We start from the raw sequence: 25,126 nt of genomic DNA on the forward strand, positions 1-25,126 counted from the left end.
GACCCCGCATCGGAGCAAGACTCCACTTATAACGAGGACGAGGAACAACTCTACGTCCAAGATGAAGACATCATCGAGGTAGGAGACGACGCACTACCCCTTGGAGCCGTCGACGACGACTCCAGCGAGGAGCTAGGCCCAACCGCAGTAGCGGGGCCTCATACAGACTCTTCCACGGCTCAGGTTGAGGCATCGCCGGAAGGCCTTAGCCAAGATCTACAACCCCGTTCTCTAGTCCCGCTTCAAGGCCCGACTAAGAACATTTCAGGAGAGCCATCGGTCCATAGACCACTCTTGGTGGAGAAAACGAAACAAAAAGCAAAAGACCCAAAATCGAAACCGAAACTGTTGGAAACAGCCTTCGGCTCGAAGACTTCGGAGCCGTCAAAGTCAATAAGGGTGCTCCACCCCTCGGAGTCGACAGGGGGTGTCGACCCGAAGATCGGAGCGACAAAAACTGTGTCTGCCGTTAAACACGTCACACTCACGTCGGCGTCGACGTCGAAGCCCACCTCCAAAGATGGCGACCCTTCGAAAGCACTCAAGGCCAAAAAGGCCGTTGATCCGAAGGTCCAGAAGCCGCAGCTGGTCAAATCCTTCGAGCTGAGACCAACCAGCAGCTCAAAGGACCAGGCCTCCGACACCAGCACCAGCATCCCCGCTCCGCGGCACGGGTCGAGTCGACGAAGTTGCTCAAGCACGTGAACCAATCAGAGTCCGTCGGCTCGAAGTCCAAGTCTTCGGCGCAAATCGGTCCGTCAACGATGCCTTCGACGCCTATCAAGTTCGGACTCTTCCCAACGGCAAGACCTAAAGCTGTGCACCTCCAATCGACTACCGACTCATCCAAGTCTGCGTCAGTAGCTGCACCCTTGGACCGATGATGTCCAGTTTCGGCCTCCAAACTACGACGAACAGTCAAAGTTGTACATTGACTCAGAATCGGGCAGGCTCACCGTTTATAAAAACGGAAAATCAGACCCGAAACACCTATGGAGCCATACAAAATACCACTCAAGAAAAAGAGAGACTCCACTACCTCTCCAACTCTTTTTGAGCCTATACACACTTATAGGCAAAGATATTCCTACTCACCCACTGCAGTCACTGAGGATGTCGAGGAAGGAGACAATGAGGAGCATTTTAACTACCCTATGGACACAGATCAAGATGAGTCCCAGCCATGGGCTGACACTGTTGACCCTGATGACCCTCACACCACCCCTGACACTCAGTCATATGCGGTCAAAACGTCCCTTGCTGAGGACACTGCTGCGTTCAACGCACTCATTGAAAGGGCGGCGCATAACCATGACGTGGATATGCACGCTGACCCTGTAGAGGAGGACTTATTTTTGATACATTCTCCACATCTGAGCGATCAGTAAAAACTCTACCTATGCTCAAGGGTGTGCTCAAACATGCAAGTGACATCTCTAAAGAGCCCACTAAAGCACGGGTGGTGAACCCAAGAATTGAACGGAAGTATCGGCCTGCGCCTGTGGACCCTACTTACATCAAGGGCCAACTCCCGCTGAACTCCTTAGTGGTGGCTAATGCTCGCAAGAGAGCGAACTCGCAAACAACGGGTGATGCTCCTCCTCCGGACAAAGAATCAAAAATCTTTGAAGCCTCTGGGAAACGTGTGGCTGCTCAAGCAGCCAATATTTGGAGGATCTCCAATACACAGGCCCTGTTAGCAAGATATGACAGGGCACATAACGACACTTTAGCGCAACTCCTTCAACACCTTCCAGATACTTATAAGGAGGGAGCAGAGATGCTTATACAAGAGGGCAAGTTAATCTCCAACGCGTCCATTAAGTGCGCGTTGGATGCAGCCGACACAACAGCTAGGGCCATTAACACTAGCGTTATGCTAAGGAGACATGCCTGGCTCCGCATCTCTGCATTTAAGTCAGAAATCCAAACTTACCTGCTCAATCAGCCAGTAAACCCTGACTTCCTTTTTGGTCCAGAAGTAGACACCACTTTCGAAGATTAAAAAAGACACTGAAACTGCGAAATCCATGGGGGCTCTGCAGTCTCAGCAGTTCAGGGGCGGTTCCTTTCGTCGCTCCGGTAACAGGGGAGCCTCAAGAGGACAAGCATCACAACAAGCCCAATACAACAAGGGTGGCATGCAATCCACCTATACCAAGACCAATAGAGGTGGATACCGTGGAAACAGCACCAAAGGCAGGGGTCGTGGAAACAATAATGCCAGATCCTCCGCCACTAGCAAGCAGTGACGTCTTGTCACTGCCCCCCGCCCATACAACACCGGTCGGGGGGAGACTCCAGCAGTTCCTGCCAGTCTGGGAAAGCATAACAACAGACAGGTGGGTGAGACAAATTATACAACACGGCTATTGTCTAGAGCTCACTTCCACTCCACCCAACATACCCCCAAGGCACCGTCCTATGTCCGCAGAGCACATGCACTTATTACAGCAGGAGGTCATCTCCATGCTGCAAAAAGGGGCCATAGAGATCGTGCCCGTAGAACAGCAAGGTACAGGGGTGTACTCTCTGTACTTTTTAATCCCAAAAAAAGACGGATCCCTCAGGCCCATCCTAGACCTCAGACCCCTAAACCACTATATCCTATCAGAACACTTTCACATGCTCACGTTATAGCAAGTTCTGCCGTTGCTCAGGCAAGGAGATTTCCTAGCAACCTTAGATCTGAAGGATGCCTACTTCCACATTCCCATTCACCCCAGTCACAGGAAATATCTGAGGTTCACCATCAACAACCAGCATTACCAGTTCAAGGTCCTGCCTTTCGGGGTCACGACTGCCCCCAGAGTGTTTACAAAGTGTTTGGCGACAGTGGCCGCGCATCTTCGGAGACAGCACATCCACGTTTATCCGTATCTGGACGACTGGCTAGTGCAAGCAAAGTCGGCCCAGCAGTGTGCCAACCACATGTCCCGTACAATACACCTCCTACACAGTCTGGGTTTTTCTGTCAATTACCCAAAGTCTCATCTGCAGCCTGCACACGTACAGCAGTACCTAGGCGCAGAGATAAACACGCTCGCTGCCACAGCGCACCCCAACTTAGCGAGAGTCAACAGCATGCAGGTGCTGATTCAGAGATTCAGGCCACAACATTCACTCCCAGCATAGGTGTTCATGCAGCTAATCGGCATGATGGCCTCCTGCATCTTTATAGTCCCTCACGCGAGGCTACACATGCGTCCGCTTCAGGAATGCTTAGCACGCCAGTGGAACCAGGCTCAAGGACAGCTAAAAGACCTAGGGCCCGATTCACAGAATGAACTTAAGACTAAATCCTAAACTTACTACTATTTGGTATTCACAGAATGCACTTACTACTTTCGGGATTCACAGAGTGAACTTACTACTTTCGGGATTCACAGAATAAACTTACTACTTTCGGTATTCACAGAATAGATTTAAGACTACTAACTCTAAGTCCGAAATCGGGGAGTAAATTCCGGCCCGGAGGCGGAGCTTCCGGCCCGGAGGCGGAACTTGCGGCCCAGAGTTGGAGATTTAAGCATGACAAAAATCCCCACCTCCGAGCCGGAAGCTCCGCCTCCGGGCCGGAAGCTCCGCCTCCGGGCCGGAATTTACTCCCCGATTTCGGACTTAGAGTTAGTAGTCTTAAATCTATTCTGTGAATACCGAAAGTAGTAAGTTTATTCTGTGAATCCCGAAAGTAGTAAGTTCACTCTGTGAATCCCGAAAGTAGTAAGTGCATTCTGTGAATACCAAATAGTAGTAAGTTTAGGATTTAGTCTTAAGTTCATTCTGTGAATCGGGCCCCTAGTGTTGGTGACCGGTCGTGCATACAACTCTCTGCATTGGTGGAACACACAAAATCTTTGCAGGGGACGACCGTTCCTAGAGCCTGTACCACAAATAGTACTGACAACGGACGCATCTCTCCGGGGCTAGGGGGCGCATGTCCTCCATTATACAGTGCAGGGACTATGGACACCGCAACAGCGGAAAATGCACATCAACCTACTGGAACTGATGGCAATCTTCATGGCGATGAAGGCATTCAAGTTGCATCTCTGCAACAAAGTCGTGCTGATCCGGACGGACAACATGACTGCGATGTATTACATCCAGAAGCAGGGGGGGACACACTCTCCACAATTGTCACACCTAGCACAGTGCATGTGGAAGTGGGCCATTCAGAGGAACATGTTCCTCATGGCGGAACACCTCCCAGGCAGGGACAACCAGATGGCGGACCTGCTCAGCAGACACAGCCATCAAATGCACGAGTGGGAGATTCACCCCTCGGTGCTCCAAACATACTTCCGGCGGTGGGGTCATCCAGAGATAGACCTATTCGTCACACAAGAAAACGCAAAATGCCGCACCTTCGCCGCCAGGTTCCCACACCCGCAGTCTCAGGGCAATGCGATATGGATGAACTGGTCGAACAGATTTGCGTACACCTTTCCTCCAGCTCCACTCACACCGCTGGTGGCGCACAAACTGAGACAACACTCCATGACGCTCATCCTGGTTGCTCCAACGTGGGCGAGGCAGGCGTGGTACACCACGTTCCTAGAGCTTTCCGTGGTTCCCCACGAGCGCCTCAGACTCACACCCAGTCTCCTCACTCAGAGCCATGGCGAGATTCAGCACCCGGATCCGCAGCAGTTGAGCCTTGCAATATGGCTCCTGAAGTCATAGAGTTTGGCTACTTAAACCTGCCCCCCTGACTGCATGGACATCATAAAGGAGGCTAGGCGTCCTACCACAAGGGCCTGCTACGCGGCCAAATGGAAGCGTTTTGTTATCTATTGCTCCAATAATAACATAAATCCGCTTGATGCTTTCACGCAAAACATCATAAGTTACTTGCTGCACCTATACAAGTGTAATCTAGCGTATAGTTCCATCAGGATATATTTAGCGGCAATGGTAGCTTATCTTCAAAATAGACAGCACCTATCCCTTTTCAGAGTGCCAGCCATTAACGCTTTTATGGAGGGCCTTAAAAGGGTCATTCCTCCAAGACACCCGCCTTCGCCTGTCTGGAACCTCAACATAGTCCTCACCAGGCTCATGGGCCCACCATTTGAGCCTCTTCACTCTTGTGAGATACAATTTCTCACGTGGAAAGTGGCTTTTCTGGTGGCAATTACATCACTAAGACGAGTTAGCGAACTGCAAGCGCTCACTATTCAGGAGCCTTTCATACAAATACATACTAATAGGGTTGTGCTGCGCACCAACCCTAAATTCATGCCCAAGGTAGTGTCACAGTTCCACATCAACCAAACTATTGAACTACCTGTTCTCTTCCAGGGGATCCTCATCTATAGTCATAAGCACTGAATATTCCCGCCCATGTGCGGGACCCCGGAAACAATATAAAAATATATATGATAAAAACACATATATCTCGCTCCACATATATGTATGTACATATATCATTTTTCTCACACCAATGCAGCTCCACAACTGAGGCTAAAACAATGTAAACACATATACATGCACTGCAATTAGTAAGGAAAGAAAAAACACATTAGGTCAAATAACCCTTGAACTTTGTGTTTTAATGAGTAAAACCACTCATAAATCCTAAAAATTGCTCATAAATGGACATTGTTAGCCCTCAGGCTGCATTGTAAAACAATAGCATAGAAAATGAAACCATTTTCAACAAAAAACTGGCACCGTGCCTTTAAGGCAGCCATGACCCCAGGCTTCCCATCATGCCTCAGGGGTGACAGTTAGGTCAGTTGTTCTTTCCGGCTCCTTCAGTCAGGACCCTGGTGAAACAGCTCCCTTGTTTTTTTGGCTTTCTGTCAAAAAATAATTCTGTTAATCTACAATTTTTGCTTTCACTCGACGTCTTTTAGACCTAGGGTGCTATTACTACCTTTTTTAGGCTTAAAAAAGGTGTTTTGTCTGTCAAAATGCCTTCCCTTTTTGACAAATGCCCTTCATGTGGAAGGAAGATGGCCAAGACTGACACTCATTCAGCGTGTATCCTGTGCCTACCAGACTCTCATTCTTCAAAAACCGAGAGAGAATTCGAATTTATGGACTTTCTGAGAGAGGAAGATCTCCCAAGAATCAGAAAAGTCGGAAGGCGCGGTCGACGTCGAAAGAAGCCCCGACTTTTTCACCTTCGGCGTCTGGATCGGCGTCGAGGAAGCAGTCGACGGCGACGGAGAAGATGTCTTCAGCGTCTACATCCAAGGTACCTCCGCTACAGACAGCGTCGAGGGATAGGTCACCGTCGAAGCATAAGAGCTCGACGGCTAGCCAACTGACGTCGAAGCAGCATCGTCATGCTGTGACGTCGAGGCATTCTCTGTCGACGCCTGGCCACCGGCGTTCGGCGTCGAGACAACCTCCGTCGACGACTAGTCGTGGTCGTTCGGCGTCGAGGGAACCTATGCCAACACATCGTTGATCGACGTCGAAGCAGCCCACGTCGACGCCCGGTCAACGGCGTTCGGCGTCGAGGCAGCCTCCGTCGCATTCAGACAAGCGGCATTCGACCTCGAGGCACCTTCCGTCGCCGACAGAGCACCGGCGTCGAAGCAGCCTCCGTCGTCGTCGAGCAGGCATCCTTCAATGGCGAAGGACAGTCATCGGCACTCGAGGTCGGCGTCGAGGAGATCACGGTCGACGTCGAGAGAGCGTCTATCTGCTAGGCGTTCGACGTCGAAACAGCCACCGTCGACGGATCAGCGGAGATCCAGGGAGCGGGGCGATTCGCAGCCAGTGAACATCTCTCCTTCAAGATCGCAGGAGAGGTCGCCTTTCAGTCTCTGGACGAGACACCTTGTAAGATGGCCTGATCTGGAGGAGTGGGATTTAGAATGATATTTCAAAAACGAACTATGCAACTTCTCCTTCACCTCAAAAAACGCCCCCACTTGTGCTTGTACAAATTGTCCTGTGGAATGATCAAGGAAAGATGGCCACCCCATACCAGACAGCAAAATGCACCTCGGATCTACAAGTAGCTCATCCTTCTCTATAGCAAGTGCATTGACACGCTGAGCTATTTTACCAGTATTAAAGTTGCTGTCTCTGCCTGTTTTCGAAGCCCTTGGTTTCTTCTTTATATTCGGCGTCACACAGCCTCTCCCGTTTTTCCGGGGATGCGTCGCGTGGACAGCGCGTGCTGGTGTTTGTTTGCAACCTTTTATGGGCTGCGCATTGTCCGGGTCCAGGCAGCAGCACATGCTGTCGAGTAATTCTAGAGCATCCATCTATTCTCAAAAGGATGCACTTAATCCCTCGCTCATTGTAACACAGCGGAAGACCCCATTCCATGAGACTGGAGCAGGCCGGTCAGCTCCGGGCCTCGAGTTGTGGGCATTTGTTTGTCTCTCGGGTCACACGGTGTGTGGAATGAAAATTAAATGCATGTTTTCACAGTGACTTTCACAGCCTGTGCACGGCATTCTGTGGAGCACCGCGAGAACCGCGCTTCCATTGGTGGCAGCGAGAGGTATTAATCAGACTCTGAGAAATGGTGTAGTCATCTTCTAATGCAGACCAGTTACTTAGGCGAGAAGGGAAAGGAATGTGTGATTTTGGGGAAGGGAGGTGTCAAGGAAATGTCACCTTCAGTTCGCGACTTAAGAAAGAAGCGCAGCTCCGCCCGCGAGTGTTGTGTGGGCTCGCTGCAAAGAATTTAAAGAATGCAGCAGGCATAGTGCGGGGCCGCTGCTCGCTCCCAAGCTCCCTAGGCCAGGGGAGAGAGAAGGCGGGACATGCACCTGCCTTAAAAAAATGCACGCAAAGGCCAATAGCGGGTGAAGCAAAAAAAAAAGCACACACACGAGCGTGTGGTCTGAGTTTGAAGTTCTTACTAGAAGCCTCGCAGCGCAGCGCACGTGCGCTGGCTCATGCAAAACCTAACCAGGAAATACAATGATTCCAGACCCAACCACTAGATGTCAGAATAATGCACAATATGTGAATCTAGAAAATTCTTCAAGCTGCAAAACTTCACCTACAGGTAAGAAACTATACGTTATCCTGCCCTTGGTGGCATCTAAATTTCATATCTTATTTGTGGTTTGTACACCACCATTTTATCCTCTTACTCATCCTTCAAAGAAGGAGGAGAGATTGTAAAGGTTGACCGTAAGAAGGCCTTACTTTACTATATACATAGGATGTAATTATTTGGATTGAATGATAATTTGTTGGGTGGGAATCAAGGTCGCCAGCTTTTTATGGCTTTTGGAACAAACCATTTCAAGATGGTTATAGTTGACTTTTAGACATTATTCTTCGCTTTTCAGCTGCATTCTCAAGCTTTTTGTGCTTATTCCAGTAGCAGTACGTCTGCACTCTTGCGAGGTGTTCCCGTTCCGTCTATTTATAGCTCTGCAATCTGGGCTTTAATGCATTCTTTTTTGATAGTCATTGTTCCCTTATTTCTAAGGAGAGAAACATCTTGGTTTGATAGGGTGGTGTTGCAGACATACATTTTTATATCCGTCTTGTTTCTCAGCCCTTCTCCTGTTTGTTTTTGTTGAAATGGCTTGATCAATGAAGCTCCACTAGCAAGTATTCATTAGAATACCAGGTTATTTTACCATTAGCATAGTTTATCATGAGTAATGTTCTTTCTGTTTAATGCAAGAGATCCAGCAGATTCCTTATGATCCACCTTCCATTATGAAGAGATGTTATTTTATTTGCTTACTTATTAATGATTTATTATTGGCTTCAGTCTTTGTTCTTGTTCTTTTCTCTAATGTAGGCGTGGAAAAATGTTGGTGATGGAACTTGGTCACCTGTAGTCACTTGCCTTTTCAATATGTATGATATCAGGGGATATAACCCGGCCACTGTGACCCATGTAGAAGTGTAAAATTGCGTGGTCCAATTTAGCTCCTGGGAAGGGGTTCAGTTAAGCAATCTGCTGGAGGTCCTGTATCAATCAGAAAGAATGTTACTGAAGGCAAGTTACTTTTTTTGTGTGTCTCCTTTAGATTGAGGCACATCCAAGAGCTCAACTCGTAATTCACAAAGGTCTACAGTTTGTATATATAATATTTTAACATTTTTATGAGATTTCTATGGTGTTCTTTAATGCATTACTTCAAAGGAACTATGCTAATTGACTTGACTTATACTTTTTGTGTCTGCCATCTCCGTGCAGCTTTTCTGCTTCTTTGGTTTTCAGTATGTCCTTTGTGCTTCTTGATTATCTGCCTGAATTTAGTGCACAGGCTTTCTATTTTATTTTTTGTATCTCCTTATAAACCAGGATCAAAGTTTAGTTTTGGCCTTATTAGAAATGTTCTCGTTCTTAACAGTCAAAAATGATCAGTCTAAATTATCATGCTTTACTTTTTAGTTCAGTGCGGCTTCTAGAACCTTTTTAGTGGCATTGTCCAAGCTCACACAGGAGTATAAAAACAAGCATTTGCAATCCAATAGGTCTCGCAGCATTAAAGTTTGAGTTATTGGCATTGTATATGACAATGTGTTGCATTAAGTTTTTAGCAAAGTCTGTATTGGTGTCTAAAGATGATTTGCACGATGATAGCTGTTGCAAAATATTAAGCAATGTTGGCAATAATATTATAATATAATAATATTGTAAGTTACTGTTGTACTTATAAGCATTTTGGTAGCGCATAGTGATGTTGTGGTGCCCCTGAGTGATGCTGTGGTGGTGCTGAGTGATGCTGGGGTGATAGGATAGTTAGTGAGGGCGATAGATAGATAGAGGGAGGGCGAAAGATAGATAGAGGGAGGGCGAGAGAGAGATAGAGGGAGGGCGAGAGAGAGATAGAGGGTGTGCGAGGGATGGCGTGTGGGGCAAGGGATGGAGTGTGGGGCAAGGGATGGAGTGTGGGCGAGGGATGGAGTGTGGGGCGAGACTGTCTGTGAGATCATGGGGAGAGCTGTGATGTCATACACATGGCTCAGTGAGCAAAGAGTCTGCGGTGACGCCTGGTATCTTCAAAAGATCCCAGCTGGAAACATGCGAGGCGGACTCAGACTTCCATTCTCCCCAGGTCGATAAATTGACTGCAGTAATTGGGCGCTTCCTGACTGGCTCTGCATACTTTTTGTATTTGCCCTCATGTTTCCCATTTCTAAAAGCGCGCAGAAATGTAAATAATAAATCCGCTGTTTCCTAACAACTGAGATTGACTAACATTATGGGGGTTGTGCCCCTGTCGATAAAAAGCTGTTTTCTTTGGAATGGGTGTTGGCAGCGTGGTCCTTGTTAAGCAGCTCAAGCCAGGAGAGCTAAAGCTGTTTTTGCAATGGGGGTTGTGCGCCTCTCGATACAAATGGGGGCTAAAGCACTTTTAGGCTGCCACACAGGAACTGTTTCAAGCGTTGTAGCTGCGCCAGGGTTAAAGTAAATGTAAAATGCGCTGCTTGGTAACTACTATAATTAAAGACCATTAACTAAAGTATAGAAGCATTTGCAATGCAATAAGTCTCGCATTTACGCGAGTTTGAGCTATTGACATTGCAAATAGCAATGCATTGTATATTTGTATTTGTTTTAAAAACATAAATTAAAGGCATTGTCATTTACAATGCCAATAGCTTTAACTCGCGTAACTGCGAGACCTATTGCATTGCAAATGCTTGTTGTTATATCTTGTGGTCTTAGCCTTAACATTGCCTTTCTTTCGCACAGGCGGTGAGGGGGTCAATTCAGAGTTCAATGCCCCCTTGTCTTGGGCAGAGTAGCTTATGTTAGCATTGGTGATATTCGGAGTATCATTGGTATTACGGCTGGAAAGGTCAGCAATTGTCATTGGGGGGGCTATAACACGCTTCTGCAGAGGTGCGAGACTGTCTGCACCCCCAAATGCATCCATACCGGTACCAATGCCACACCCCACCTGACCACTTCCAATGTCCGGCTGTTGACCGAGTGGTTCCCCCATGGCTGAGTTAAATTGCTGTTTCAAGCCCCCTTGGCAGTTGTCCGGTGAGGCTTGATATGGCTGAGAATTTACTGTCTGCATATCCACCGCTACCTGAGATTGTTCGTTCAACCCCCCCCCATTTGGTCTACTAGCCCCATCAACCACACTCATCAGTGGCGAATGTACCGCATCATCGGACAGTCCCTTCCAGGAGGGGTCAGAGTTCTTGCCCCCTTCCCCAGTGCTCGAGTTTGTAAAGTTCAAAGCCTTTTCAAGACTTTGAGCCAATGTCAAAGCTGGCAACAACACTGGTATCTCCGCCGGGGGATTAATAAGTGCCTCCATAAGTTCATCCACCATCTCACCCTCCGCTGGCAAATTAACAAAACCGCCAGGATTAATCACTTCACCGACTTTGCCTGATTGCAATACCTTCATAGTAGGACGTCCAATTCTGGAAGTAATCGGTCGAACTGTGTTACTCTTAGTAGTAGAAAAGTGTGTTTCAGCACCTATAACAGCCAGCGCTGCCGGGTCGGTTGTCACTGTAGTAGAGCGTGAGCCAGCTCGAACTCCCTTCTGAGCCGTTACTTTTGGCAGCACCATTCCACCAAATGAAGCGTGGACAGGTGTATGTGTTGGGGAGTTCAGCGAGTCGATCAAACCCTGCAGGGTAAGATTACAAACCCGCAGTGGCGTCCCTGCAATCAGGCGAGTCGGGGTCAGCGTGTTTCACTTTCTTTAAAAAGGCTTTAAAAAGGCTTTAATTGTTTGATATTTATCGGATAGTCCCATAATCTCCAGCAATGCGCAATACTTATATCTGCAAACAAACAAGACGTGCGCGCGCAGACAAAAACGAAACCTATCGTGGGGCGGGACTTCCGTCTTGTGAAGCCCGCGCCCACGGAGTGCCTGGCCAAAGGAGCAGCGGGGACGCGGGGCTCCCATGCCCGAGGGAGAGCCCCGCGGAGGCTGCTGATGTCCGGAGTGGCGGTAAGTGGGTGTGCGTGTGCGACGGCGGGGGGGGGGGGTCTCTGTATGTGTGCGTGCGTGTGCGTGCGTGTATGTGCGCTTGTGTGTGCGTCTCTGTGTACGCATGCGTAAGCAGGGGGAGGTGTGCCTGTGTATGGTTGCGCTTCCCAGGAGACAGGAGATGGCCACAGCGAGCGCGTTCTCGCGCGCGCGGCCCGCTCCAATCGCCTTTTGGAAGATGCGCGCGGCCAGCTCCTGTCTCCTGGAAAGCTGAGTCGCTGACAATAGCTTTCGCGTGGTTAACGCCGCGAGACCTAAAAACCAGCACCTTTCCCTGATTTTTCGATTTTTAAGTTTTGAGTGTTTTATTGTTCTCAACAAAAACAGAGAAATGAGCTTAGGTTAGTTGGATAATATAGAGTTTGTGGTGAGAGCAACAGCAGTGGGTGTGGGGTGGGTCCTCCCAAGGTAAAGGCTGTCTGACCCGCAATTCTTGAATTCTGATATGAGAGTTCAGCCAGAGTATATACTTCATACTGTAGGAGACATTGAGAAACCTCTTCAAAGAGGCACTGGAAGTGACAATTCTAATGAAAGAAAGGGTGTATGTTCCTTGCCATAGGGGCATTCTTTGAAGAGGTTCTTGGCATTATTGATGTAAAAGAAAATAACATTAGTTTATTAACTGTGGTGCCTTTTCTGTTCACTTGCAGACATGTCTTCCTTGACCTGGTAGGATAAATCAAAGTCCGTAGAGATTAACTTTTGTCATGTGTTGCAGGTGCTGTTGATTGAAGAAAATGGGAATTTTCAGTTAAGCATACCCAAGAATTTTATTTGCGAGCATTGTTACGGAGCCTTCAGGAGTAGCTACCATCTGAAGAGACACATCTTTATCCACACAGGTACGGCTTGGATGATGTGGTTGCAGTAATTATAAGGTTAAAGATACTATGCCCACTATCAAACCCCATTATCCTCCCTGGTTGAAGACAAGTTGATTGTTATGCAGATTTGTAATGCACACTATCAACTTGGAGGGAATGCTGGTTGTAAACAGGTGTGAGTCTGTTCACACCTAGGACATAGTGGAACTACTTGAAATGCCAGGTCTTCAGTTTCTTGTGGAATTCCAAAAAAGGGAGGAGGAGGCTTATATGTGTAGCTGCAGGTCATCCCATGCTTTTGGAGCGATGTAGGAGAAGGCTTGACAGCTGGATACGTTTTTTTTACATGTATAGGGTTTGTGTAAGTAGAAGTCTGGACAAGTGGAGGTGTCTGGAAGGTTTGTGAAAGCAGTATTGTAGGAAAGTGACCATTTTGACATGGTTGCCCCCAACTTTTCGCCTGATGTTGATGCTCTTTGAGTGAGTGCCCTGGGCCCCTGCTAAGCCGGTACCCAGGTTCTATGTTCTGTCTCCAAAATGTACTGTGTACCCCCTAATTGACACCTCTCTGGCCACATGCAAGTCCCTTGTAAAAGGTACCCTAGGTACCAAGGGCCCTTTGACCAGAGAAGGCTTGAAGGGCTGCTGCACTTATTGAGCCATCTTAGAGGTCCTGTACCTTAACACCCGCACCCTGCCATTGCAGGCTGAGTGTTCTGGTGCAGAGAAAAGTGAAGAGTCGACATGGCACACATTCCTGTGTGCCATGCTTTCAACCCACTGCCTATAGCATAGGTTAGGCACCCCTTTAGCTATGTGCACTTTGCCACTGGTGAGGGTACAGGTGCATGAGCCGTGTACCCCAAACATGTCTAAGTCTGTTCTTAGACATTGTAAGTGCAGTAAAGCCATAAAGAGTATATGGTCTGGGAGTTTATCATTACGAACTCCACAGCACCATAATGGCTTTACTGAAATCTGGGAAGTTTGGTATCAAACGTCTCAGCTTAAACCCACACTGATGCGACTGTGAGATTCTAGTGTCCTAGCGGACTGGCTGCTTACCAGCTGCCATCCCAGACATGTTTCTGGAGCCCGGGGTTGAGAGCCTTCCGCTCTCTGGGTCCTGAAACAAAGCACATCCTGGGCAGAGGTGGCAAGCCTCCTTCCCCCAGGATAGGCAGGGTCCACGAAGGGGAAGCTTCAAAGGCTTGCTGACTTTGTGAGCTGATCCCAGCCATGTGCTGCTCCCAGCAACTGGTTCCCACCGATTCTGACCCCCACTTTGGGATGGAGAATCAGGGATGAAAAGCAAGACAGGAGGAGAGCTTTGCCCACCTTGCCAACTCCACCCCTCAGGTGGAGGAGGCGAGGCGCAGCACAACTCTGTCTCAGCCATCTTGAAGATGGGGGAACCCAGCCAACCAGAGTGAGGCTTATGCCACACTTCCACTGGAGGGTGGCATAACAGGGGGTGTACCCACCCCAAGGAAGCGACCCATTGGTACCAACCTGTAGCTACCTGAAATGCCCCTAAATCTAGTATTTAGGGGCAACTCCGAAACCTGCCTCCTTAGACAAGAAGAGGAAAGAAGAAGAAGGACGAAGAGCCCTGCTGAAGAAGAAGAGGAGGACACGAGCTGACTTGGCCCCAGCCGTACCGGTCTGTCCCGACCTCGACCTGCTCCAACGGAATCCCAAACAAGAACAATTGATGGACAGAATGCAGAACAATGTCATATATTCACCCCAGTACAGAGATCTGGGCCTAAAGCCATAGTTTCTTTGCTCACCATGCCATTCCAATTTGGACTCAGCCATATGAACAGAATCCCAGCTTGTCCTGTAGCCAGCAGCCCCCCACAGAAGCTACCCTGCCTTCACTAAAAAGACTTTGTCTCCAGTGAGCACCGGATTTGCCCTCCAACAGGCTCTGGCTGTTACCAAATACGCGATTCTGCACCTGACACCCACGGCCTGAGTTCGAGTGGCACAACACTAAGAATAGGTCTCCCCGGCTATCCTGACCCGAGATCTAGTGACCCCTGACCTGTCTTAAACTCCCAGCCGACACCTGCAGCCTCTATCTGGAGGGAACCCCCGACCGCTACCAGGAGCTAGTAAGAAAACCCAACGCCTAAGGACACCCCTTCACACGACGCTCGACGGCCTTGGGTGGCCCAACCGTCGGTTTGCACATGCGTCCTCTGCAACAGTGTTTAGAGGATCAGTGGAGACAGAGGACGGGGTGCTGGGAGGACCGAATACTCCTTCATCAGTCTGCCAAAGACTCCATCCAGTGGTGGATGAAGAGGTCCCACCTAATGCAAGGAGTGCCATTTCATCAAGATCCCCCTACTCAGACTCTGATCACGGACGCCTCACTCCAGGGTTGGGGTGCTCATATGGGCCCTATGCAAGTACAAGGGCTATGGTCAGATTCCGAGAAGGGCTATTACATCAACCTGCTGGAACTAAGAGCGGTTCATCTGGCTCTCAAGTATCCGTTTCCATCTTTCCAGTCTCGGTCCCTCCTGGTGCAAACGGACAATACAACTACAATGTATTATTTAAACATGCAGGGGGGTACCAGGTCCAAGACTCTGTCCATGGAAGCCCAGACCATCTGGAATTGGCTACTGGCAATAGACTTTTCGATAACAGCGGTGCATCTACCTGGGTCCCTCAACTCGCAGGCAGATTTCCTCCACAGGGACTTCGTCGAGGCTCACGATTGGGTCCTCAACGAGGAAGTTGCAAACAGTCTTTTTCAAGCATGGGGAATTCCAGATATCTGAAAGAGACACGTTAGTGATAGATTCCTTACCTTAGAATATCCCCAGGCGTCAGACTGGATCCGCAAATGTTTTGGTAGCAGTACCCATGCGCGTCGGTAGGCGTCGTCTGCGGCTCCGCGTCCGTTGTCGGCGCTGTGATGACGTCGTCAGAGTACTTAGACGCTGCCTCCGCGTGCTGACGTGAGTTCTTCTTCTTTTTTCCGCGCCAGCAAGTGCTGATCCGGAAAAAGTGGTACCCTTAGTCTATTTTTGACTAAACTTTTTCGATAATTTTTTGATCTGTTTCGAAGTCTGTACGACTCCGACGGTGCCGGTAGGGATGCCCGGGTTCAAACCCTGTGCCGACTGCGACCAACTGATGTTGGTTATCGACCACGACGACAAGGCCTGCTCCGAATGTCGAGCCCTGACGTCTTAAGGCTAGGCGGGTAGCGGTCCCGCAAGCGACTCGAGCGCCTATCTCGAGGTCCCGGTCCGCGAGGAGGTCGAGGGACCGGTTGCGGGGTCGGAGCCACCATGGCTCCGGTAGTCGTCCACGTTCTTCGGGCTCCTCAGGTAAGCACAAGAAGTCGAAGGGGGGTTCGGGCGACACTGCCCACGCGGTTCCGCTGGAGCCGCAGGTGTCGCGGCCTGCTCCATACCCGCCGGTCCCTGGGCAGAGCGTGACGCCGAGGGAGATTGATGACTTCCTCATGGCCATGAGGTCGCTCGCTCCTCCGTCAGGTTCCGCCGCGCCTTCGGGCCAAGCGGTCCCGACTGGGTCCCCACGCGGGCAGGGTGCTTCGGCCCCGGCACCGTTGGGTGCTCCGGCGCCGTCGGCGACTTCGTTCCCGACGCCGCAGGGCCCCACTGAATCCGGATCCGGGTCGCCGCCGGTCGACCTCGCCGGCGCCGGCCCCAAGGGTGTCCTGCCCTCGGTTCGGGTCCGGCGCCGCTCTTGACGCCAATGGGAGATTTCTATTTCTATGACCCGGCCCCATCCTTTGAGCCTGAGTACCAGGCGATGGGTGACGAGGAAGACTGGGAGGGGTCTGAGGACCCTCTGGCAGGCGAGTGTCAGTATTCTACAGACTGGACAGGAGAGCTTGGGGATGCCAGTGGTCTGGACACTTCGCCCGACACTGGTTTTGTCTCCCCTCTTAGCGTGGCTACGGAGGAGGGGGCTGCCTATAGCGTGGTGCTGATGAGGGCGGCCAAGGCCTTGGGCCTTGAGCTCCCCGTAGCGGCTGTGAGAACTAACCTCCTCACTGAGGTCCTTAAACCACAGGCAAGCTCGGCCTCTACTGCCGTTTAATGAGGCCCTATCAGACGTTCTTCTGGTCACTTGGTCCAAGCCCGCCACAGGTCAGCCTGTGAATAGGAACGTGGCGAGGCGCCACCGCCCGGTTCCGGGCGACCCTTGCTTTCTGACTACCCACCCCACTCCCGAGAGCCTGGTCATCCAGGCCTCTAATTCCCAGACCGTATTCCCGTCGGCTCCCCCGACCGGGAATCCAAGAGGTACGAGAAATACGGAAAGAGAGCATTCTCCTCCCTAAGTTTAGGACTACGGTCAGTCAATACCGCATGCCTCTTGGGCCGCTACACCCACTCTCTGTGGGATACAGTCGCGGCTGTGTGTGTGCTGCCAGAATGCCCGGTGGAGGTCCGGGGTAAACTCGGCCAAGCCCTTGTGGAGGGTCGAGATGCGGCACGTTATTCCATCCGGTGTGGGCTGGACACTACTGACTCACTGGGCAGAGCGATGGCAACGACGGTGGCGATTCGTCGCCACGCCTGGTTGAGATCTGCCAACTTCTCGGCTGATGTCCAAAACACACTTATGGACATGCCGTTCGATGGCCGTTGCCTCTTTGGCGACAAGGCAGACCATGCGCTTGAGCGCTTTAAGGACTCCTGGGCTACGGCCAAGTCCTTGGGCCTCTCGGCCCCGAGCCAGCAAACGGCTACCTTTCGCTCCTTTCGTGGCCAAGGAAGGGGCGCCCCCACACGTTCTGCCAGCCACGGGCCGCAGACTACCACCCAGCGCGGTGGCGGACGTGGAAACCGCCGTGGCGGCGGTCGGGGACAACGGCGAGGCCAGTCCACACCAGCCCCTGCAGCATCCGCCTCAAAACCCTCCTAGTCCATGCTTTCAGGCCCATGTGACGCCAGTGGGGGGCAGGGTTCGCCATCACCACCACCACTGGCGCACTGTCACTTCGGACAGGTGGGCGCTGCAAATCGTCCGAAGGGGCTACTCCCTCCCCTTCGAGGCGTCCCCTCCAGCCATGCCACCGCGTATCAGGGAATCACTTGAGGCTTCTACAGGAGGAAGTTACGGTCCTCTTGGCCAAGGGTGCCATCGAGCGCGTTCCTGGGCCAGAAGTAGGGTGTGGTTGTTACTCCCACTACTTTCTGGTACCCAAGAAGGGCAAAGGGGGCCTACGCCCTATCTTGGACCTACGGAACGTCAACGGCTTCCTCCGGAAGGAGAAGTTCAAGATGCTGACATTGGCTCAGGTCTTAGCTGCCCTAGACCCTGGAGACTGGATGGTAGCGTTGGACTTGCTGGACGCTTATTTTCACATCCCCGTCCTGCCGGCTCACCGGCGTTACCTGCGGTTCACGGTAGGCCACAAGCACTTTCAGTTTACCGTGCTCCCATTCGGCCTTACCAGCGCCACACGGGTGTTCACGAAAGTGATGGCGGTGGTCGCAGCTCATCTGCGCAGGTTAGGGGTTTCAGTCTTCCCCTACCTCGACGACTGGTTGTTGAAGGCGGGCTCGCCCCAGACAGTCGTCAGCCACCTCCAGACTACGGCCGACCTATACCACTTCTGCCCAGAGTGCTGAAGAAGAACAGGCGCGACCGGGCCCAGGTTATCCTTGTGGCTCCGGACTGGGCACGAAGATATTGGTATCCAGAGCTACTCAGCATGTCTGTCGATCCCCCGATTCGTCTGCCTCTTCAGGAGGACCTTCTGTCGCAGCAGCAGGGGACGGTCCTCCACCCGAACCTGTCCAGTCTCCACCTACAAGCTTGGAGATTGAGCGGCGACACTTGAGGCCATTTGACTTGCCTCTTGAAGTCTGTAATGTCATTCTGGCAGCCAGGCGTCTCTCCACAAAGTCGGTATACGCCTGCAGGTAGAACAGATTTGTGGTATGGTGCACAGCAAAGGCTGTGGATCCACTCTCTGCCCCACTTTCTGAGGTTCTCCTCTTCCTTCTTTCTCTTGCCCAGCAGGGCTCTGCTCTGGGCACTATCAAGGGCTACCTTTCTGCCCTTTCCGCCTTCTTAAGGCTACCTGATCAACCATCCTTGTTCAAGTCCCCAATTGTAAATAGTTTTTTGAAGGGCATCACACACATGTTCCCTCCTGTTCCATTCGTGATGCCTCAGTGGGATTTGAACCTTGTACTTACTTATCTGATGTGCGCTCCCTTTGAGCCACTTCATAACTGTCCTCTCCGCCTTCTTACTATGAAGACTGCTTTCCTGGTTGCCATCACCTCTGCCAGGAGAGTGAGTGAGCTTCAGGCTCTTTCTTCCAAACCTCCTTTCCTTTCTGTCCATCCGGACAAGGTTGTGTTGTGGACAAGAGCCTCTTTCCTGCCCAAGGTAGTCACAGCCTTCCACATCGGGCAGTCCATCACCTTGCCCACCTTCTTTCCGCCTCCGCATCCCTCGAAAGAGGAAGAGAGGCTCCACCGTCTGGACCCAAAACGTGCGCTCTCATACTATCTGAATCACACACGCCAGTTCCGGGTGGATGACCAACTCTTTGTTGGTTACGTGGGCGCTAAGAAGGGACGGGCAGTGCACAAACGGACCATCTCTCGGTGGATCGTGTTGTGCATCCAGGCATGGTACTCTTTGGCTAAAAAGGAGCCTCCTGTTGGGCTGAGGGCCCATTCCACTCGGGCCACGGCGACTATGACTGCCCTGGGCCGGGGAGTCCCCTTGCAGGACATTTGTCAGGCAGCTACGTGGGCCTCGCTGCACTCGTTCGCAAGACACTACTGCCTGGACAGCCAAGTCCGGAGGGATAGCTTCTTTGAACGTTCCGTCCTCCAGGACTTTCTGGTGTGATTATTGGTTCGCAGACCCACCTCCGAGATTGGTATTGCTGGGGTATCTATTCTAAGGTAAGGAATCTATCACTAACGTGTCTCTTTCAGATGCACAAGTTACTACTTGTGTAACGATATATCTATAAGAGACATTAGTTAGTGATAGATTCCTTACCGACTCACCCATCCTCCCCGTTCTGCGAACCGATATCTAGTGTTAAGGTCATCCCCTTTCAGGGCCCTAGTTTCAAAGCACCAGTGTTGGTTTTTATCATGGCTCTGCGTTTCTGGTGCGGAAAAGCTGTTTATAAGAACTGATGTCAGCACGCGGAGGCGGCGTCTAAGTACTCCGACAACGTCATCACGGCGAAGACGACGGACGCGGAGCCGCGGAAGACGCCTACCGACGCGCATGGGTACTGCTACGCAAAAAAAATTCCGGATCCAGTCTGACGCCTGGGGATATTCTAAGGTAAGGAATCTATCACTAACTAATGTCTCTTACAGATATATCGTTACACTAGTAGTAACTTGTGCAGCTCAAGTGAATGCCCTTTTGATAGACTGGTGTCAGAACTTACTGTACGCTTTTCCTCCGACCCCATTGATACCAACAGTAATCAACAGGATGTACAAAACCAAGTCCAGGATGATTCTGATTGCCCCCGAGTGGCCACGCCAATGGTGGTTTCCGGATCTCCTTCAGTTGTCAGAAGTGCCAGACAGGAGGTTGCCGTGTCGCCCGGATCTTCTATCCAAACATAAGGGCAGAGTGTTCCACCCCAACTTGTCTTCCCTACACCTGGCAGCATGGCTCCTGAAGTCATCCAGTATGGACACTTGCAGTTAAATCCCGAGTGTATGCATATCCTTAAGGAGGCGAAGCGACCTTCTACAAGCAAATCATATGGACCTTCTTTACATGAAAAATGGCATTTGGAGGTCAGAGGGAACAGCAGTGCTCCCCTTTCTGCTCCTAACCACAGCGTTTGAGACAATCAGACTATTGTATTGAATTACAGTATTTGTATAGCGCTATGTTGGCGCTGAAGTGCTTGTCTGAGGTAGCACACTACACTGTGTGGGTGTTGTCTCGTCCTTCGAACGAATAATTCACCAGACAGGGCTTGCAGCGGTAAAGAGGATTCTTTATTACAAATATGGGGTGCCGCTCGCTGCGATGTTTTTGTGACTTGTGCTGTTACACGTTGCTACTGGAGTAGCTGTTGGGATTCCCTGGACTCTGTTGTTCCCTGTGGGAGGACAAGACTACTTTAGCGGCCGCAGAGGAGGCGAGAGGCGCGGCCCCGGGACTGCGAGGACCAGCAACCACCACCTCCAGCTGGGTCCTCTTCCCGAGTGAGCCGCGCCCCCTCCCAGTGCCACGCCCACACTGAAAACACTCTTTACCTCTCGCGGCCCTCGCTACGCGGGTGCCGCTCGCTGCGAGGTTTTTGTGACTTGTGCTGTTACACGTTGCTACTGGAGTAGCTGTTGGGATTCCCTGGACTCTGTTGTTCCCTGTGGGAGGACAAGACTACTTTAGCGGCCGCAGAGGAGGCGAGAGGCGCGGCCCCGGGACTGCGAGGACCAGCAACCACCACCTCCAGCTGGGTCCTCTTCCCGAGTGAGCCGCGCCCCCTCCCAGTGCCACGCCCACACTGAAAACACTCTTTACCTCTCGCGGCCCCCGCTACGCGGGAGCCGCTCGCTGCGAGGTTTTTGTGACTTGTGCTGTTACACGTTGCTACTGGAGTAGCTGTTGGGATTCCCTGGACTCTGTTGTTCCCTGTGGGAGGACAAGACTACTTTAGCGGCCGCAGAGGAGGCGAGAGGCGCAGCCCCGGGACTGCGAGGACCAGCAACCACCACCTCCAGCTGGGTCCTCTTCCCGAGTGAGCCGCGCCCCCTCCCAGTGCCACGCCCACACTCTCAAAAACAGGTGTTATTTTTACCTAGCCAACTACCCCGAATCGCGGGACGCGCGCGGGTCGCAGCCCGGGGCGAAGACCGGGCAAAGAGCGGGCCCTCTACGGCCCTCCAAGGCATACAAGGCTCAGGCTTGGCCACCCTCTTAACGTGAGTACCTTCGTATTGGATTGGTTTATACCTGGTTATTCACCTTTACTGACACTTAAAATCTACATGGCGATGCCAGACACAGAGGCACTCACTTCCTTAACAGGAACCGCTATTATGGGTCCCTTGGATAAATTCTTCTTTAGAACTACTGCCGAACTTGATCGGGATTTGACTATGGCAGAGCGCCGTATTGCTCGACGGCAATCTATTGAGTTACTCAAAAACACTACTTTAAAACCTCCCGCCAAAATGATATCTGAGGTCCAATCCTTAAATCCTACTCCGCCTAATACAGAAGCAGATCTGTTCAACACGGATAATTTTCCTCTAATATTTCAATCCAGTCCAACTGCCTCCCTCCAACCTGAGCAAATTTCTGCCTCGATCAATAATAATAGTATCATTGATCTTGTTACCTCAAATTTACCAGAGATTTCTGAGGTTATAGACGTAATCTCGACTGAAACACTATTACCTCCCGATGGTAAACACCCTATACCTCCAGTGCTCCCAATTTTCATTTTTGATACACCTCAGACATCAAGTGATCAAACTAAAAGGAAACACTCTATTACTAGATCGCCTCCAAAGAAGCGTAGGAAACGAGGCTCGGCTGTAACACATACTCCAACACATAAGAAACTACTTTCCAAGGATTTACTTACAAAAGAACTTTTACATATAGTGGAAGGGGCACCCTTTGCTACTAGAAAACCTTTGACCCCAAATGTTCCACCATCAATTAAGGATTTCATGGATGCAATGGAACATCTCTTAAAAGCACTATTAATCCCAATAGTAGAAAGAGTAAAGAGAATTGGAATTCAACTGGAAAATTTAACAGGAGGTTCTACTCTTGATATCGTAACTACAAAGGATTCAACAAAACCCGTGAGTGCAAAAGATGGTGAAAAAACCATTAATCCGGGAAAAACAAATACAGAAAATAAAACTTCGAAGGCAAATGAAACCTTAATTAAACAAACACCATTAGTTAAATCCAAGCCAGAAATTAAGGTCCCTCTTGTCCAACATAAAGCGCCACAGAACACACTGTCTAATTCTGCCCAAATAAACTCCCTTATAGACTCGGCAAGGATGGGGAACGTAAAAAATAACTCGAATAATTATAAGAGTGGCCCTAAAAACAGAAGATCGACAAGAAATGCTGACCTACCCCCAGCTGCTTCACAAAATGTCACTGTTCTAACCGGGGTTCCTCCTCTACCAACTACAGGAGGGTATGAAAATTATGCCAGTCTTAAAAACAAGGTGATATACTGGCTTAAAAACCATAGGCCTCTTCCACCTCATCTCAATGGAGATATTATTATGGTGAGAAGAATGAACTGGGTGGGTATATGCCCCAAAGACATAGAAGGTGACGTTATTATTATTACATTCAAAGATCCCAGAGTCACGTCACACATTGGGGATTGGTATTCAGATTTCCATAGTGGCCCAATTACACCAAAATCTCTTTCTTATTTTTACCCTGAATCCTTAATGCGCCCGAAACAACACCAACCCAACCGTTATCTTGGTAATCCATCCTTCCAAGAGCATAGAAGTTTAATTCAACAGAACTACTCATTAAGATATGGAACTAGGGAAAATAACGTGCCACCTCAAAATCCCTACCATAATAGAGATAATCCATGGGTTATTAAACATCCCTCGACATCTAGATATGGTCCTACGGGATATGGTCAATGTTTTCCACCTCAAACTCCTTCTTAGAATCTCCCCTGTTATAATCAGTATGAGTCACTCTATGGTCTGGATGACATAGAATGACTCATCCTTAAGAAAGTGGATGATCGCCCCAGAGAGAAAATACCAGCCTTTTTACCGAAGGCACCTTTGACAAAGGCCACTCTGGTTTATGGTTCCCCTGATAAACGAATAGAGGATATGATAGAAAAAGGGGAGACACAAAAAATAGTGAGACATGAGACACGGAAAAACATTCCAAATAGGGGGTCTATAAAAGGGGGGAAAAGTAAACCTTCTATCACCTTAGAGATGCTCTGTTGGAATCTGGCAGGTATTAACTCGAAAATCATACAACCTGCCTGGTTGGATGTGGTAAACTCATACTTGGTATTGTGTTTTCAAGAGACCTGGGCGCTTACCCCGACACACTTATTAGGTTATCAGACCTTCCATTCACCTGCAATTGCAAGCAAGCAGGGTAGACATAGTGGGGGTCTGTGTACCTATATTAGTGTCGAATTAAGCTACAAGATTGTAAAAAAGGTATTAAGGGCATCTTATCAAATAATTGCCTTGGACGTCGGTCCTTCCATGACATTGTTGATAATAAATTTCTATAACAACATGCCCCCAGAGATTTTGGAAAAAACACTAGAAGAGTTATATCGCGCAGTTGTCACATTTAAAGAAACACGTGGTGGAGAGTGTGTGATAGTCTACATGGGTGACTTTAATTGTTACATATGCCCAAATGCTTTGAAGGGCATGTGTGACATCTCCATAGAAATAGATCCTGATATTAACAATGATATTCTTAATCATCATTTTATACATTCCAAGACAGGGGATCTATTAAATAATTTTCTGGCTTCTTTTAACTTAGAATTTGCAAATAATCTAACTCTATCCCGTAGACCATTCAAACCTACTTTTCATGGTAGAGATACTAATTCGACGATTGACTTTATCCTCTTCTCAAAGATGTATGCCCCACTAATATCTTCTTGGACCACTTTAGACCACTTTTATGGGGACCATTATCCCTTGTCTTTATCTATCTTACTGTCTCCTCCAGCTCCAATACATAATAACATCAAAACCAACTATGAGCAACCAATTGTTCTGGGGGCTCAAAATGGGTACACTATCAAATGGGAAAAATTAACCCTGCTAGATTGCTGAAGGACTTATTGATGATTAGGTGGGAGGAGATACATATTTGCCTCTCCTTAGATAACAATCCCCATTCCACCCGAGAAGCTTTCTTGAAAATACAGACCAGTCTCAGAAAACTACTCACACGACAGTTCAAGACAGGGGCTAAAACCCCTAAAGTATGGTTTGATAAAGATTGTTCCATAGCTTTAAAGACTTTAAAGACTCTATTGCACATAACCCCAAAACCAACTATGGAGATTCGAAATGCCAGACTTATCTATCGCCTGGCTATGAAAAATAGAAAAAAGCTTTGAAGGAAGAAGCACGGCAAAAATTGCTGTCAACATGTGAAAACCGAGATCTCTCGGCTTTCTGGAAATTTATAAATACCCCACTCCCATGGGTAAAGATGCCGGATAGAAATATGGATCTTGCCATTGATGGTAAGACATGGGCTGCTCACTTTCAAAAACTATATAGTAAACCCACATCGGTGACATCGAAACCAAAGAACTCATCAAGCATAGATCCCCTTGATGAAACTCATTCAAACATCGTCTTTAGGTACGAAGAG

At 49.6% G+C, this 25,126-nt stretch overlaps 1 protein-coding gene across 11 annotated transcripts in view; it reads left to right on the plus strand.

Moving 5' to 3' along the window:
- The window catches only part of ZNF740 (zinc finger protein 740), a 195,305-nt gene that overhangs the window by 126,318 nt on the left and 43,861 nt on the right, over nucleotides 1-25,126 (plus strand). For all 11 annotated transcript variants that reach the window (XM_078687438.1, XM_078687405.1, XM_078687430.1 and 8 more), the window contains one exon: nucleotides 12,637-12,760. In XM_078687438.1, coding sequence (XP_078543564.1) covers nucleotides 12,637-12,760 — 124 coding nt within the window. The remainder of the gene's footprint in view (nucleotides 1-12,636; nucleotides 12,761-25,126) is intronic.

This window comes from Lissotriton helveticus, chromosome 1_1 (genome assembly GCF_964261635.1).
Source record: "Lissotriton helveticus chromosome 1_1, aLisHel1.1, whole genome shotgun sequence".
Classification (NCBI taxonomy): domain Eukaryota; kingdom Metazoa; phylum Chordata; class Amphibia; order Caudata; family Salamandridae; genus Lissotriton; species Lissotriton helveticus.